This window comes from Temnothorax curvispinosus, unplaced genomic scaffold (genome assembly GCF_003070985.1).
Source record: "Temnothorax curvispinosus isolate PA1 unplaced genomic scaffold, ASM307098v1 QBEX01018619.1, whole genome shotgun sequence".
Taxonomy (NCBI): Eukaryota; Metazoa; Arthropoda; class Insecta; order Hymenoptera; family Formicidae; genus Temnothorax; species Temnothorax curvispinosus.
The window spans coordinates 18,431-32,943 of NW_020228399.1; the positions used below are offsets into that span (position 1 = coordinate 18,431).

A 14,513-nucleotide genomic window follows, 5' to 3' on the forward strand; every position below is an offset into this window, starting at 1 on the left:
CCTCTAGAAGGGCGGGAACTTATTGCTCGTTCAAAGTCTTCTCCCAACATAAACCCTATCAAATACATGGCAAAAAAAAAACGGTGTCCATGATTGCGCCCAATCTGGTTGTCTAAAACAAAAAATTCAAAAAGATTCTTAATTAATATGAGTTTGGCTATAGCCGGAATTAGAATTAAGTAAAAAAAAATTTTTTTTACGATTTTGGCAACCTCCGAAAAATTAAAAAAATTCTACTAAATTTTCAAATTACCGCCAAATTAAATTTTTAATTTAAAAATTGTAGTTTCTGCTATAGCCAAACTCATACTAATTAAGAATTTTTTTGAATTTTTTGTTTCAGACAACCAGAATGGGCGCAATCATGGACACAGTTTTTTTTGCCATGTATTCGATAGGGTTTAATTAATATTTATATTCATTAATTCAGCTTCAAAAAATATTTTTTATATTCTCTAAAGATAATAAAATATATGCATAAAAAGCTGATATTAACAATTTTCACTAATTTCTTGTAAAAAAATCCCGAAAAAAAAACGCGTTCTAGAGTAGAATACCCCCTTAAATGGATATTTTCAGTAAATGTTCTATATATTTTGAATAGTATTAACAGGAACATATGTGTATTAGTACTTATCAGAAATTTACAATAGAGTGTGTTTTATAGATTTCTATAGGTATTAATATGTACCTACTGTAGAAATCCGATTAATTCCCGATATAAATACTAATATATATATATATCCTTCTCCTCAATCCTTTTGCCCTTGACAGGGCGTGGCGGCGCTTCATGGTGACGCCACAGTAATCGCACTTTTGACTTGGTTGCTCCAAGCCCCCCGATCCAGCGCCAAGTGAGTCGCCCCGTGGATCGAACTCCCCACCAGGAGCCGCAGCTGGTCTATCCATCTGTTTGGTGATCTTCCTCTTGGTCTCGTTCCATTAACCTTTCCCTCCACCACAAGCTTCTCCATTGTGTCTCTTCGTCTGGCGTTGTGTCCATAGTAGCGGAGGTAAGCCTGATTAATTCGCTTGAGAAGTCTTGTTCTGATGCCCAGTTCTTCCAGCACCGATATATTGGTCCGGTGTGCAGTCCAAGAGATCCGGAGGATGCGCCGGAACACCCACATCTCCAACCCCTCTATCCTTCTCCTGTCCGCCTGCTTGATGGTCCATGTCTCGGCTGAATAGGTTGCGATGGGAAAGATGAGGGAGTGCACCAGTTGCAGTTTGGTATTCTTTGTGATGATTTTATCTTTCCATATTTTACTCAATTTTATGGTGGCTGCCCTGGCCATGGCCGTTTAGACCGTCCTGATCTCCTCTGAACATCCTCCTTTGTTAGTTATCATTTAGCCCAAATAGACCATTTTTTCAACGACTTCAAATCCAGCCACTTCCTTCACATTGGGCTGGTTATTCATCTGTCTGTCGATGATCATGATATTCGTCTTATCTCGGTTAATTTCTAGGCCATACTCTCTGCTGATCAACGCGAGTCTCTCCATGATAGCTTCCATTTCTTGCGCGGTCGTAGCCAGAATCGTCGTGTCGTCGGCATACCTCAGGTTGCTGATTCTCCTCCCCCTGACGGAAACTCCTCCTTTCCAATCCTCAAGCACCTGCCGCATTATGTACTCTGTGTAGATGTTGAAGAGTATGGGTGAGAGAATACAGCCCTGCCTCGTGCCCGCCTTTGTTTGGAAGTCGTTGGATGTCGTTCGGTTGACTCGAACAGCCGCTGTGCTGTTCTCATATAGGCTCCCACAAGTGCCACCAGATGCCGCGGTACTCCCATTTTCATCAGAATGGTCCAGAGGGGTGTCCATTTCACCGAGTCGAACGCCTTGGTGTAGTCGACAAAGCATATAAAGACCCTGACGTTGAATTCCCTGGCTTTTTCCACTATTTGGCGAACATTCAGAATTTGCTCCCTCGTGCCCTTCCCCGGAATGAAACCACACTGCTTTTCGGCTATTTCCGGAAGCAGGAAGCACTTTAATCTGTTATGAAGGACATGGAGAAGGATCTTGCTCGCGTGGGGAATAAGAGCCACTGTCCCGTAATTGGAGCATTCAGTGGGGGAACCCTTCTTGTAGATCGGGACGAAGGTCGAGTGGCGCCAGTCGTCAGACCATTTTCAATATATATATATATATATATATATATATATATATATGTTCTTGTCAATACTATTCGAAATATATAGAACATTCATTGGAAATACTTATTTAATCCCAATAGAAACAAGTTTCCATTAAAACCTTAAAAAACATATAGAATAGTTTATTGTTAATTTATATTGAAAACCACAAGACACTAGTTCTTTTTAAAACCTATAGAAATGTATAGAACAGTTCATTAAAAAATCCCTGTAAAATTTTTTCAAAATTATGGTTGCCGTTAAAACATTTGGAAATTTATAGACCTGCGTTATTGTGAGTTCCCAGTAAATCCCACATTAGACACCTATTTGTACTTATAGAAGTATTACCTATTAATATCTATAAGTACCTATTAATACCTATTGAAATCTATAAAACACCCTATATATTGTAAATTCCTGATAAATACTAATAGATATATGTTCCTGGTAATACTATTCAAAATATATAGAATATTTATTGAGAATTTCTATTTAACACCAATACAGACAAGTTCCCATTAAAACCTAAAAAAAAAAACCTATAAAACAATTTATTGGGAATTTCCATTAAAAACCACCAAGACGTCAGTTCCTTTTAAAATCAATAGAAATGTATAGAACAGTCTATTGGGAAATCTTTGTAAAACTCCCTAAACATCCCGTTTGTAATTGTTCCCGTTAAAACATTCAGGAATCTATAGACCACGTTATTGCGAATTCCCAATAAATCCCATTGGACATCTATTAATACTTATAGAAGTATTACCTATTAATACCTATAGAAATCTATAAAACACTCTATTGTAAATTTCTGATAAATACTAATAGATACATGTTCCTGTTAATACCAATCGAAATATGTTGAACATTTATTTGAAAATTTTTATTTAATTCCAATAGGAACAAGTCCCTATTAAAACCTTAAGAAACATATAGAATAGTCTATCGGGAATACTTTTAAATTTCTTTTAAAATACAGTAGATATTATTTCCAAATAAAATAAATAGAGACTTATAGATTATTTTTCGAAATTTGTAATAAAAACCAGTAGAAAACAGATGCTATTTAAAATGATACAAATTATTAAAATTTAGTTAGAAATTTTTTCTTATAACTTATTAATACCAGCTTATTCTGACTGTTTGATTAAATCTGTTTATATCTAATGGTTTCTTTTTTGATTATTTTGACTAGGTCAACGGAATGTCATAAAGTCTTTAGAATCTTATTAAAATTAATATGATATTAACTGGATTTTTAATCAAGCTTTTTCAGCAGGGATACCATCGTTCATCGTACTTTTCTCACAAAAAAACGAATTCTATCGGATGCCATCTATTGAATAATCCGACATTTGTATATTCTTTTAATTTGAAAATGACCTTACTTGTTAGCAATATGTTGGCAAGATAAAAGTATCTGAGAGAGCATTGTGTTGACGAAAGATTTACGCCATACAAAAAGCAAGTCTGTCGCCAAACATGTCAACAGATTTACTTCAAACATTGACCAAATCTGTCCCAACAAATAACAAAAAATTTACGGCATAACAGATGCTGTTGCATTCTTGCGTGACGAATACTGACACTTTTGTAATAGCAAAGCTGTTTTGTTGTTTAATATTCGTCGTGAATCTGTCGTCAATGCGTTCAACAGACCTGCTCGCTTGTCCGAGTTATCTGTCGTCAACATACATTGTTATATTTTTGCGAGATGTTTGCTGACACTGTTTGCAATAACTAAACAGCTTGGCATTTGCCATCAATTTGCTAACAATATGTTCGGTATCTGCTTGCTGTTAGCTGCCATTCTGCCATTTTGCCAACAAAGGTTGTTGCACATTGACGGAAGTGTGCTAACAGAATTGACAATAACAAAGTTATGTTTCTCATTGCGGCCTTTCGGTAAACATAATTTGTTGCCGACATTTGCAATTGCAGAAAATGTTATAGGGGTATACATATCAATATGTTTGTTTTTTGAATTTAATCTAATAATAAGACATACTTTGGCTGAAGCACTTTGCAGAATAATGTACATGGCAATTGGCGATAATGCCGTAACTAGTCCGTTCGATCATCGATATCAAGCAACGTTGAACGCTGTTACTACTTGGATAGGTCACCGACTGAAAAAGCGGATTTTTTCGGTCAAACGCGTGGCTGTACGCGCACAACATATACAAAGTGATTCAAAAAGTTACTGCCAAACTTAAGGGGAACGGTTTGAAATTTCGAAAAATTTGTTTTTGTTTTTTTACATATTCTGATAGTGTGATTTTTTAGGAACTTTTCCCAGTTCGGGTTTTTGAGAAATTCACAAAATTGAGCTCAGAAAAGTTAAAAATGTGAGCTGACCGCGTTATTCTAAACTTTAACCGTGTTTTTCTCGAAATAGAATTTTTTGCTAGTTTTGCCACGATAACTCATGAACGGCTGCAGATATCGACTTGATTTTTTTTTGTAAATAAAAATAGCAAATTTTTTTGTAAACTGAACCTATTTTAGCGCACAAAAATTAATTTTTTGTAACTGTTTTAATAACAAATAACTTAAATTTTTCGAATCTTTTTTTGGCTGCCATTGTTGTAATCTTGACGTAATCTTTTAGACTTTAGGTTCAGTCTATAGAGAGGGATCTCACGAAGAAAATGGCACAAAAAAAATTGTAAAATTCCAACTCGTTCACCAGGAATCGTAGCAAAAACAGAGCAGTGCGCAAATCGCGCGGTCGCCTTCAAGCATCAATATCACCCTTAACTTACGTTTTTACACCCCGATATTACCTCACCAGGGTCTGAGAGACTCCTGCCGTTTTTTCTAACTTGTATCTTTAAGACAAATGCATCAATTTGAAGTCTTTTTTTTAATCGATGCGTCTTTTAAAGACAATCTACAAGACTGTGCAAGTTAGATTATTCCAAGTTAAAAAATGTAAATGTTATTTAAAAAAAAAAGAAAGACGTGTTTTTCTGAAAAAGCGAAAAAGATTGCTTTTTTTCAAGTTGACGTAGTACTGACTAAAAAAAGATACAAGGGTTTTATAAACGTTTTAAAGACCCTGCACGTTTTAACAATGTGCAGGGTCTCTCAGACCCAGGTGAGGTAACTGAGAGTTAATTATTTATATTTTTGGGACTTTTACGTCTCATTTAGTTCGTTAAAAAAGCACTAATAACATGCTTAACAAATTTTATGTATGTTTATTTGTTTGTTCACGAACGACATTTGAATTTTACCCCATTTTTGGCAGTTTAAACCTAACCAGTCCCCTTAAGGAGCGTATAAAGGGGTCAAAATAGAACAACTTTTGATTAAAATCCTTAAAAAAAACTTTAGTAAAAACAAAATAAAGCTAATGTAAAAGTAGCAAATTACAATTATTTCATTGGTATATTATCCGAGTTTTATACATTTAAATGCCTGTACTGACTGAGAATTACTTTGGAGAACAAATATGGTTCCTAATCGAAAGTTGTTCTATCTTGACTCCTCTATGCACTTCTCAAGTTTGACAGTAATCTTTTGTATCACTCTGTATCTTGCAGCAGAATTGCAGACACATTTCGCAATGTACACGCAATATTACAGAGAAACGTGAGAAAACATGAGAACATCAGGGAACCACTGATGAACCATCCTTCGCGTCCTTTGAACATAACTGTAACGATGCATTTTTTGACATACGTTTATATAAACTTTTTTTGCTTATTTCGACGAGTAGAATATACCCCTAAAGTAGCAGCCCACATTTCTGTTACCCTGTATACAGTATGTAAGAGACTGTAGCTATACAGTATCCAAAACTCACTCTGTGATAATAATAGTAAATATTTTAGATATTCTTTTATATTAGTTTTGTTTAAAATTGCTTACCCATGATGTGAGCAACTGTTTCATAAATATTCATTGATCCATCAATTTTTGCTTTTTCAGCAACAACCATACTGCTTACGACAGGGTGGTCTTGGAGCAAAAATATCTCCAACGTATCCAAACAAGAGGATATTTGTTGTTGCAATGTACCTCCAATAATAAGTTCTTTGTTGTCTTCTTGCATATCTGCAACGAGTCCAACATCGCCAACAGCACCCCATTGTATTGCTAAACCATGTAATCCTTCTTCCATCCTATTTTCGCATATTCTTTCCATTACGGAATTAGCCATCTCATAATTTGTCTGGCCTGCATTTCCTTTTCCACATGAGACGGAGGAAAAAACGACAAAATGTCGAAGTTGTGGACATATTGTTCTCGACAATTTGTCCATTTTCTTCGTCATCCATGCTTTTGATTTGAATGAATCCTCGAACGTATACGTCGATTGATTTTGAAATATACAATCTTTTAAAACAACTGCAAGATTAAATATAGCATCCACTGGTGCTTTTTCCTCAGCAAATTTTAATATAGATTCACAGTCTTCATGATTCAAAGTATCATTGACTGTAACAATCTGTACATCCACACCGTAAGATCGCCACAGTTTTACTCTCGATTGCTGATAACCTGTTCTAATCCCGGTTCGTGATGTCAAAACCAAATTTTTCGCACCTCGAAGAGTCAACCAATCTGCTAGCTCTAACCCAAATCCTCCCAAAATAATGTAGCATTTATGTTCTAGGCAATAATATCGTGGATGAGCGAGTAATGGAGTGTCCAAAGACTCTTCCTCTTTATGAACTCTTACTATTATCTATGAACAATCATTTAAGATACAATTATTATAAAACAATAAATTATAAATGGCAAAGGTTTCACTTTCTATTTTATTATTGAAATAGATAGTTTTATATTTTATCATTAATTTTATTATTAATTTTAACATTTCACTTTATAATTTAATTTTACTATTGTGTGGAATAACATTTATCTATAATATTTATAATAGAAAGAACAAAATTACCTTTATGTATTTTTTAATAATAGTAAGGGAGACCGGGGCAAACTCGACACTAGACTTTTTGCCAATTTAAATCTATCGTAGAAACTTGCCTTTCCTACTGTGAATGTGTCTTTATGTACCAGTGTTGTCAACGAAACTTGGTGACATTTTGAGTTGTGGTGTAATTTCTAATGCAATATAAGTGTTTTGGATGATGATAAACATATTTTTCTGATAAACAGGAGTAGTAATAATTGACACTGACTAGCAATATAAAAATTCTTTAATTATCTCACGACGTTTCGACCGTAACTTTCGGTCCTTATCAAGTGTTCAAATTACATCGCTTGCAAACAATTCAGTCCTGGCATTGTGCCAACAATCCAAAAGTCAAGAACTAAAATGATGAAAAATATAAAAAGAAAAATATAAAATAAAAATTAACAGAACTAAAATGATGAAAAAATATAAAAAGAAAAATATAAAATATAAATTGACAAGTTTAAATAACTTACAAGTTTGCGCGTCATATGTAAAAACCGTGGTAAACGTGGGAAAAGCATGTCAGCAGTCCACGGGTGACAAAGGCACACTGATCACAATCGACGTTAAATGTTTTTTATTATTATATCATATGCCCCGGTCAAATTATCCGTGTCTTTCTGTAGGTTGATTGTGTTGTTATTTTGTTTTATGAAAAACATTTCTGCAATCTCGCGTTTTCTAATTTGTTTTTTGCAATGTAATATCTCTGTTTTATGCCATTCGAATTCGTGATCGAAAGAGGTACGATGCTTACTGACAACGGAATGGTTGCTGACATGCTTCTTGATATCCGCTCTATGCTCTTTAATGCGTGTTTCAAGATGTCTTTTGGTTTGGCCAATGTACGTGGCATCGCAATTTCCGCAGTTAATTTTATAAATTAAGTTAGATTGCTTGATATTTTTCTGATCTCTTAAAAATTTCTACTCTGTCATCAAGTTTTACTCTTACGAATCTATAGGTAAGTGATTTTGATGAGAAATTTGATTCTTTATACAAATCCGATAATCGTTTTTGCATATTTAAAAAATTTTTATGTTTTTGGAGTGACAAAAGTGCAAAAACGACGTCCGGAGTAAACATGCATCACGCCAGAGGGGCAAAGTTGACACTAAGCCATTTCGATAAAGCGTTAAATAATTTGCTTCTGGTTTGCAGCAAAATGGTTCGTTAATACGTACAAAAGAAAAAAACCAGCGATAGATAAGGAAATGATGAAAGAAGCTGTACTTGCCTGAACAAGGAAAAAATGAAGATTGTTATGCAGCCGTATGGCTCATGACAAATGTATGCGCACGTCCAATCGCGAGTTTACTTGCATTAATTGTTTTTTCAGACATGAGTTCAGAAGAAGATAATTGAAAGTTCAACAATTTTTTCCTTATTATTTCCAATGATTGTTTTACTTTATTCCGAATTTGTGTATTTTCTAAATTTACGATAAACAATGTATTTTTATTTTCATGCAATAAAAAAATAAGTTTCAGATCAAATTGTGTTGATCAGAAAAAATGTCGAACTTGCCCCGGCATTTTTCAATTTAAAAATTTGTCTTCGCGGTACTTTTCCTTTCGTGAAGGCAAAACAAAGCGACGCGCAACAAAACTTTTTGAAGCAATTTTGCACCTGAAGAAACACTCTTTAAATATGTACTATTGAATTTGCTTGAAAAAATTTAATTAGCTGTTAAAAATAGCCTTTGAAAAAAATCGTGTCGAGTTTGCTCCGGTTTCCCCTAAATAGTGAATAGAATAACTCCAGTATATAATTTATCAAGTACTATTTACTATGTTTAAGGCAAATAAATTATATCAATAGAAAACTTTATATTGTCTACTACTATAAAAAATAAGAAATATAAAATATTTATTCTTTGTATTTAACAAAAAAAAAACGTTTACAAACTCTTGCATTTTTGCCATATATCCTATAGGGGTGGGATACATAACCATTCATGGGTGGAATATACGCCTTATAAAAAATTACAAATAATGTTTGCAAATAAGGCAATAAAATGTCATAATAAGTTATAAAATGTGTATAATAATTTTATTAAAGTGTAAGAATGATAAATAAATTATAAAACTGAAAAATTTTAAAAAGAAAATAGACGAACAATAGATGGATTAAAGATTATTGTTATACGATAAAAAAAAGAGAAAAAGAACACATAGAAGATTCCGATTTTTACATAGTGTCTGTACTATGGCACAAATACCGCATGCTAAAAATGCCGTATATCTCAAACAGATGGAATATACAACATATCAAGCTAAACAAAGAATACAAGAGCTATGCACTTTTATTTTGCTGTATTCCATCCTTTATTATCCCTCTACATGCATCATAAAATAACTATGAAAACTTTTACATTTCCTACAGCAATTCATTTTATATAGGTCGTAATATTGTCGGCAATATATATTGCGCTATATTTACTACATTGAGAAATCGATTCAACTCACGACGGTATCGTTAATATTAACAGTAAAGAATTGAAATTACATTACAACACAATACTAATATAGCATAAAGCCACATAACAAAGTGATTGCGAGCAAATACTTTCCCAGACAGTACCATGTCCAAAATCGGGACATAAGACGTCTTTTAGCCATCTTTTAGTAAGACGTCTAAAAGATGTCTAAAAGACGTCTTTTAGATGTCTTATGTCCCGCTTTTAGACAATTGTGCTGTATGGGTTCATTCCTTCTATTTTTTCTGACCTTTGCGGTGTAAAAACCGGAATTACCCGAATTAATGCTATTAATTAATATAAATGAAGAAAATTTGTGAAATTTAATTTAACTAAACCTACATTTGTTACAATCTTTACAGTATTAATTATAAATAAAAGAAATGTTTCTTATTTAAATTGATAGAATATTTTGCATCATAATTACATATTTCTGTGTATTAAAAAATAATCATACCTTGCCGATATGTTTTCCAGCGGCCATATATCTAAAGGCTGCTTCTACTTCATTTCTCTCAAAGACTTTTCTACACAGCGGTTTAATAGCGCCATTTTCTAAACCTTCTGTTATTATCGCCCACAATCTTGACTTTTGTTCTGCGTTTGAATAAAATAATTTATCTAATAAAATACTATAAAAGCTGATACCTTTGGAAAAGATAGATATGTTCAAAGAATTATTGGAAACCATATCAAATTTTCCAATTTCCAAAAAACGGCCACCATTTGCTAAACAGCAAACAGATGCCTGCAATTTCTTTTCAGCTAAGGAATTCAATACGATATCCACTCCACAATTTCTTGTATGCTGCATAATCATTTGTTCAAAGCTTGTATCTCGAAAGTTTCCGATATGATCTTCGGGAATAGAAGGAAACGTTTCTCTTATAAATTGCCGTTTCTCGACTGTTCCAACTGTCGTAAACACTTCGCAACCTTCGTAAAGCGCAAGATGGATTGCCGCTTGACCAATACCTCCAGTACCAGAAGGGATCAAGACTTTGTCCCCTTTTTTCATTTTACCTCTCACATACAATGCATAATAGCACGTACAATACACAACCGGAACCGTTGCTGCATCTTCCATTGTCCATTTGTCAGGTATAATCCAACTGAGATACTTATCAGCCACGAGAATGTTCGTCATTCCTCTATATATAAAATTTTGAAAATGTATTTATTTATTTAAACGTTATTTTAAAATGACGTATATCTTACATATTCTTACATATATTTCATTTGATATAAAAATTAAATTAATATTACTTAAATTAAAATATTAATAATACTAATTAATGACACTCATATAAAGTATAAGAAATTAATATTATCAACTGCAGAAAGTTTTTTCTATCACATATGTATTGATATTCTATATTTTACCCGTGCGAACATAATCCCATAATTCTTTGCTTATGCGTGTTAAAGCCAACGAATTCCATGCCGATAAAACAATCGTTACCGCGTTCGAACGGTGCGATAGTTTCAGCGTTGAGTCTACCAGTCGCTACCATGACATCTCTAAAATTTACAGATGTATAAATTACATCAACGAGGTTTTCATGGTTGATGCGAGACATTCTGCTCTGTGCCCAGCAGAGAGTACTTAGATCTCCTTGTACCTGTTATAAATAAAATTGATTATATATTATTGTATATAATAAAAGTTACAATAGAATTTCTTGACGCACCATCTGTGTAACGTAAGCGCTCTGAACAAGTTTAGATTTCAACAATGGTAATGGCAAATGCCTGTATGATCCCCAAACATTGCCGGAACGTATAATGTTGATAGGTAGATCCAATTGCAACTGCTTCATGTACAATGGTTCTTGCAAAGAAAAACCAGGCGCTTTGTTATCTTGAATAAATACGCTTCTAATTATTTCGCCTCCTGGTTCTTTTCGTAAACAATTAATAAGACCGAGTAGCCCGCATTCAAAGTCTCTTTCCGAAACAAGTATTATCTCCGTATCTACACCAGTTTCGTTTTGCCCACTCATAATTGATTTCAGTTCATCTACCCACGTAAACTTATAATTGTTTACGTGTACAATCCGCTGATTTCTCGCAATATTTCGCGTTTTTCTTAATAGTAAAAATGTCTTTTTATTTATTTGTTTCTCCAGTATGACATCCAACTGATACGTTTTCAGACATGAATAATCGTAGACCGAACCGGATTCCTCCAGAGTCAGTAGAAAACCTTGCGGCGTTAACAGAGACAATAACTGTTCATATAATTTTTTGCTATTTTTTGTCAAAATATTAAAACCAATGACTATCAAACAATTTTCGTCTCTCGACAACTTAATAATCTCCGTTGTAGAAACGTTGTTGGGTAAAGAGATGTTTGAGAATTTGTCGTAGGTCGTCACAAGTCTGATGTGATGTCGAATCTGCGGTAAATCATTTAAGATTTCATTAACAACTGGAGAATTTAAATCTTCTGGTGTCACTTTATCACTATCATCGACAAATTCGATAATTTTAACTTTTGTCATATTGTAACATTCGAGTGCGATGTGCACTAACATTCTTATTGCATCTTGTAATGACATAGTTCTTAAATCACGATGAGCAACAAATTTGTATTCTTCAAGTACGGTATTAACTATTTTTTGTCGGCGAGGTATAGGTGTAGCCACAATCCCACAAATTTCTATTCCTCCAGATATCACAGCGTTTAGAGACTTATAATAACGAACAGAAAATTCTACAACATAGCACAAAAATAATATTCACTTGTAGAACAATTGTTTTTGAATTGAATCATACTTACGTCTTTCTTCAATCACATAATCTCGAATTAGCTGTATGTGATATTTTGGATCGATTGTCAGTTTGCGAATTCTTGTTGGAACCAAAAGGCTCCTTGAATTCTGTCCTAAAATCATCATCTGTAACATATTATCCATAAATGCCACCCAATTAGATGTCCAAGCGATATGACCGTTTGATCCCGTAACCGATGAGCTCTTTAATCCTTGAAATACGCCGGTGTATTGATAACCACGAAGCTTTAATTCTTTATAGATGTCTTTAGTACTCATTTCTTCTTTATCATCGACATATTCCGCAAGATTAGCAGATATTGTTTCATTTTTAATATTGGTTGGAATTCGTACTATTCCAGTAACAATAGTACTATCTCTTTCGATTATTTCGAACCTGTTGCTATCTAGATGCAGATATAAATTCTTTAAAGATAACATTATATAAATTCAACGAACAAGAAACTGCAGTCAGCAAAGATATAGGTATATAGCTTACAAATGTAGTGAATGCGTAAACAAAATTCTATATCTTACAATTATATAGTTACGCTCGATTGCAATTTTAGCATGTAAACGTAACATAGAAGAAAAAATACATCTTAAAATTTAATATTTATTTGGGGAAATTAATTTTTTATGTAATAATATTACCTTTTTGGATTGAAAGAGTATAGTTGACCATATTATGCTGTGTTAGTACAGAAGCACGAATAAAATTAACGTCCTCAAATACAACTGGCACATTAATATATTCTTGTTTTTCTAACGAAGCAATCATCTCCCAAAGAAGGAAAAGATATCCCGTAGCCGGAAATAAATTTTTTTCGTTAATGACATGACCCGTTAAATACACAAATGTCACATCAGTTATATCAATATTGATATGTATTTCTCTTGTGTCAATTATTTTTCGCTCACTATGTCGAAATACGTAGAAATCTTTGGAATGATCCCATCTACAAATATTATTAAAACTATAATACATTTATCAGTTAGCCATTTCCCGTACAGCACATGTAGATACTGAGAATGTTCGAAGGATATCGCAGTATATTGCGTATATTCTCAAAACATTCGAGATACATAGATACTACAATTTACTGCGGACATACTGAGAAGATTTCTATGTCCACCTTCTTCCAATTCGTAATATATACTGAAAATATTTCGCAGTAAATACAAAGAATATCGCAAGTATCAATACAGAACCAAGGATAGAATGTGCACGGTATATAAACTTATTACGTTAGCTTAAATTAATAAAATTATGTTCATTGTCTTCTGCACTGTGCTACATGAGGTATAACCCATACAGCATGAAATATGCAAGAAATGTGCTATAAACAATCTATAAATATTTTAATATTCCACGGGTTATTCAGAATATTCTGTAGAAGTTCCATAAATATTCCATGAAATTTTGTCCATTCGGAATATGCATAGAATATTCTACAAATGTCTAATAAATATAGTACGGTACAATAAAAATAAGTGTGGCTTTAAGATCAAGTGATAAAAAGTTTGAAAAAAATCAGAGATTTAATTCGATATTATGTTGTTCGTTGTTGTTTGTCAATATGTGAGAAAGGCAATGGGAGCCAAGCGCGGTACTCAGTGCGCAATAAATTTACCAAGTATAAGCATACATATGAAACGAAAGTATATTAAGTCGTTAAATACATATGAAACGATGAAACGGACGTTTTGACCCTTTTTTTGGTCATCTTCAGCGTAAGATAATAACAATAAATTCCGCGCAACACAATTCGTAAATCCTCAATTAAAATTTGTAACGCAGTCACGACGGTCGACAAAACATTTAAACGCAGTCACGATGGTCGACATCGGTCAATTTTTTAGCGCAACATAACGTATCAAACATTGGCACAGTCACAGGACTCCAGAGACTTTCTTTTTTAATTAATTAAATTAATTAATATAATTAATTAATTATATATTAATTAATTGACTTAATGTTTTAAAGTCTACAAAAATTTCCGTTATTTCGCTATTTATCCATTTATATATAACTAAAAAATATACATACCTTATAAGAGGAGAAATCATTGGGGTACCGCGGCTTACAGGAAATTCTACTATCGGATAAAGATTTGCAATCTGTGGCTGCAATCCTGCGTTATAAAGTTTTCCAATTGATTCTAAAAATATCTCATTATTATGATC

The 14,513-nt window shown here is 33.3% G+C and overlaps 1 protein-coding gene across 1 annotated transcript in view; it reads right to left on the minus strand.

Annotated features, from left to right (window-relative positions):
- Positions 1-14,507, minus strand: part of LOC112468552 (fatty acid synthase-like) — a gene marked incomplete at its 5' end in the record, with an annotated part of 25,440 nt that extends 10,933 nt beyond the window's left edge. The window contains 7 exons of the mRNA XM_025037776.1: positions 6,023-6,842; positions 10,010-10,703; positions 10,936-11,174; positions 11,244-12,268; positions 12,335-12,733; positions 12,981-13,285; positions 14,377-14,507. Of these exons, the coding sequence (XP_024893544.1) occupies positions 6,023-6,842; positions 10,010-10,703; positions 10,936-11,174; positions 11,244-12,268; positions 12,335-12,733; positions 12,981-13,285; positions 14,377-14,507 (3,613 nt within the window). The remainder of the gene's footprint in view (positions 1-6,022; positions 6,843-10,009; positions 10,704-10,935; positions 11,175-11,243; positions 12,269-12,334; positions 12,734-12,980; positions 13,286-14,376) is intronic.
- Between the last annotated feature and the right edge of the window lie 6 nt (positions 14,508-14,513).